General features: G+C 37.1%; 1 protein-coding gene across 1 annotated transcript in view; it reads left to right on the forward strand.

The window, feature by feature from the left end:
- Positions 1-704: 704 nt before the first annotated feature.
- Positions 705-2,500, forward strand: part of LOC115230414 — a 41,502-nt gene continuing 39,706 nt past the window's right edge. Inside the window, exon 1 of the mRNA XM_036499654.1 lies at positions 705-1,048. Within this exon, the coding sequence (XP_036355547.1) occupies positions 821-1,048 (228 nt within the window). The 5' untranslated portion in view covers positions 705-820. The remainder of the gene's footprint in view (positions 1,049-2,500) is intronic.

Genomic DNA, 2,500 nt, shown 5'->3' on the forward strand with positions numbered 1-2,500 from the left:
TGCGTTCCGTCATATAATATATTAATAAATAAAACATATGCATATATATATATATACATATATGTACTACCTACCTCTACATGTATATATACATGCATATATGAGTACAGGACACCAAAAAAACGTCAATCACAATGAGAAACTAAAACATTGTTTAAGAAAAATGTCCAGTTCCTTGGGTTTGTGTCTATGTTTTCGTTTCTCATTGTGTTCGAGGTTTTTTTTTGGGTGTCCTGTACTCATATATGCATGTATATATACATGTAGAGGTAGGTACGTACATATATGTATATATATATGCATATATTTTATTTATTAATATATATATATGTGTGTGTGTGTGTGTGTGTGTGTGTGTGTGTGTATACATATATACGAAGGAAATGAGAAAAAGAAGAAAAGAACATTTGCTTTAACACCTTTTCTTATCTTAAAAAATCATCAGTTTTGAAATTCATTTTTTTAAATTCAATTTGAGAACCTGTGTTATACAATAATTGACGCAGTTTGTTTCACCAACCAATCAGATTTCGATATATTCTCAACCCTGATTACTCATCGTCATCATCATTGTTATTATTATTATCATTGTTATTATTATTAACATTGTTATTATTACATGAAATACCACAATAAAATTTGCTTTCTATGGCTCTTAGTTACCTCAGGAGATCATATTCTTTTACTTTGTATTTCTCATAAAAGCTTTCGTTATATAAAGGTGTGAGACTCGGGGAAGATTGTCAAACGATCATCTTTGGATCGCGAGCTGCTGTCTGAATTTTATCGTTTACGAAGAGACGAAAAAGCGTTTCCAGCCATGGCCATCAAATATCTTCTGTTTGTGGTCATTTGTCTTGGCGTTGCCAGACATGCCTATGCCGTAGATTTGACACTAAAATCTGGTGAAACCAGCAATGCTGTCATCGATGCAACCATAAAGAAAATCAGAGACAATTGTATTCTGGCACAAGATTATTTTTTCCTGAAACGGTTGTCAGTGGCCCAGATGAATTCTATCGCAGCAACAACTGGTGGAATATGGAGGGTAAATACCAGATTTGCACGTATACACACATATATTATTTTTCTTTTTATTTTACCTAGTTTCAGCTCACGAGCTGTGGCCATGGTGGGGCACCGCCATTTGGAGTTGCTACATGATTTTACTTTACGAATGCTTTTTAGCAATTGCCATTTGGTGCATGAGAGAGTTCGATGCAGCTGCCCTCATCTGCACCTCCTGCCGTGAAGTTGGTTCATCTGGGACACCTGACAGGAAGAGATCCAGTTTTATTTTAAAGACATCTGTATCCACCCCATGCAGGTCTCTCAGGTTCTTCAGGAGGATATTGAAGGGCTGTGGGCATCTGAAGCCCAGGTTATCCAAGTATCTTGTCCTACATCTTGATGGCAAATTTGGAGTCCTTGGCACTATGCAGTGGCGTCCAGTTCTAGCATTTGTGTAACACTCGATGCCAAAGCTTGGACCCAATCAAATACATGCACACACGTATACACGCATACGCAAACTGATGCATATGCATCTTTGTGCATACCTTACCTGTGTGAGTTAGAATGTAAGTCTTTTTAGAAAATTGAACGATAGTTAGACACAAAGAGTATAGATAGATAGATGGATAGATGGATAGATGGATAGATGGATAGATGGATAGATGGATAGATGGATAGATGGATAGATAGAGAGATAGATAGATAGATAGATGGAGAGATAGATAGATAGATAGATAGATAGATAGATAGATAGATAGATAGATAGATAGATAGATGGATAGATAGATAGATAGATAGACAGACGGATGGATGGATGGATGGATGGATAGATAGATAGATAGATAGATAGATAGATAGATAGATAGATAGAGAGATAGATGGATAGATAGAGAGATAGATAGAGAGATAGATAGATAGATAGATGGATAGATGGATAGATGGATAGATAGATAGATAGATAGATAGATAGATAGATAGATATATGTGTGTGTGTGTGTGGAGGCGCAATGTCCCAATGGTTAGGGCAGCGGACTCGCGGTCGTAGGATCGCGGTTTCGATTCCCGGACCAGGCGTTGTGAGTGTTTATTGAGCGAAAACACCTAAAGCTCCACGAGGCTCCGGCAGGGGGTGGGGTGATCCCTGCTGTACTCTTTCACCACTCTTTCTATCACTCTTTCTTCTGTTGGCCTGCTCGCTTAGCCAGCGGGGTGGCGTCATTTGAAGGTTAAACAATGCGAAGCGCATTGTGACCAGCGATGTGTAGCAACATCTGATAGCCTGGTCGGTCACGGTGTATGCGCATGTGTTTAAATAACTCAAGTAATTTGTACGCCTCAACCTCTTTCTCTGTATTTATCTATTTAATATATGCATGACTGTATGTGTATGTATGTATTACAAATATACATACATATATATATATATATATGTGTGTAGATACATCTATATATATATATATGTATATGTATGTATACATATATATAT

This window comes from Octopus sinensis, unplaced genomic scaffold, assembly GCF_006345805.1.
Source record: "Octopus sinensis unplaced genomic scaffold, ASM634580v1 Contig15526, whole genome shotgun sequence".
Taxonomy (NCBI): Eukaryota; Metazoa; Mollusca; class Cephalopoda; order Octopoda; family Octopodidae; genus Octopus; species Octopus sinensis.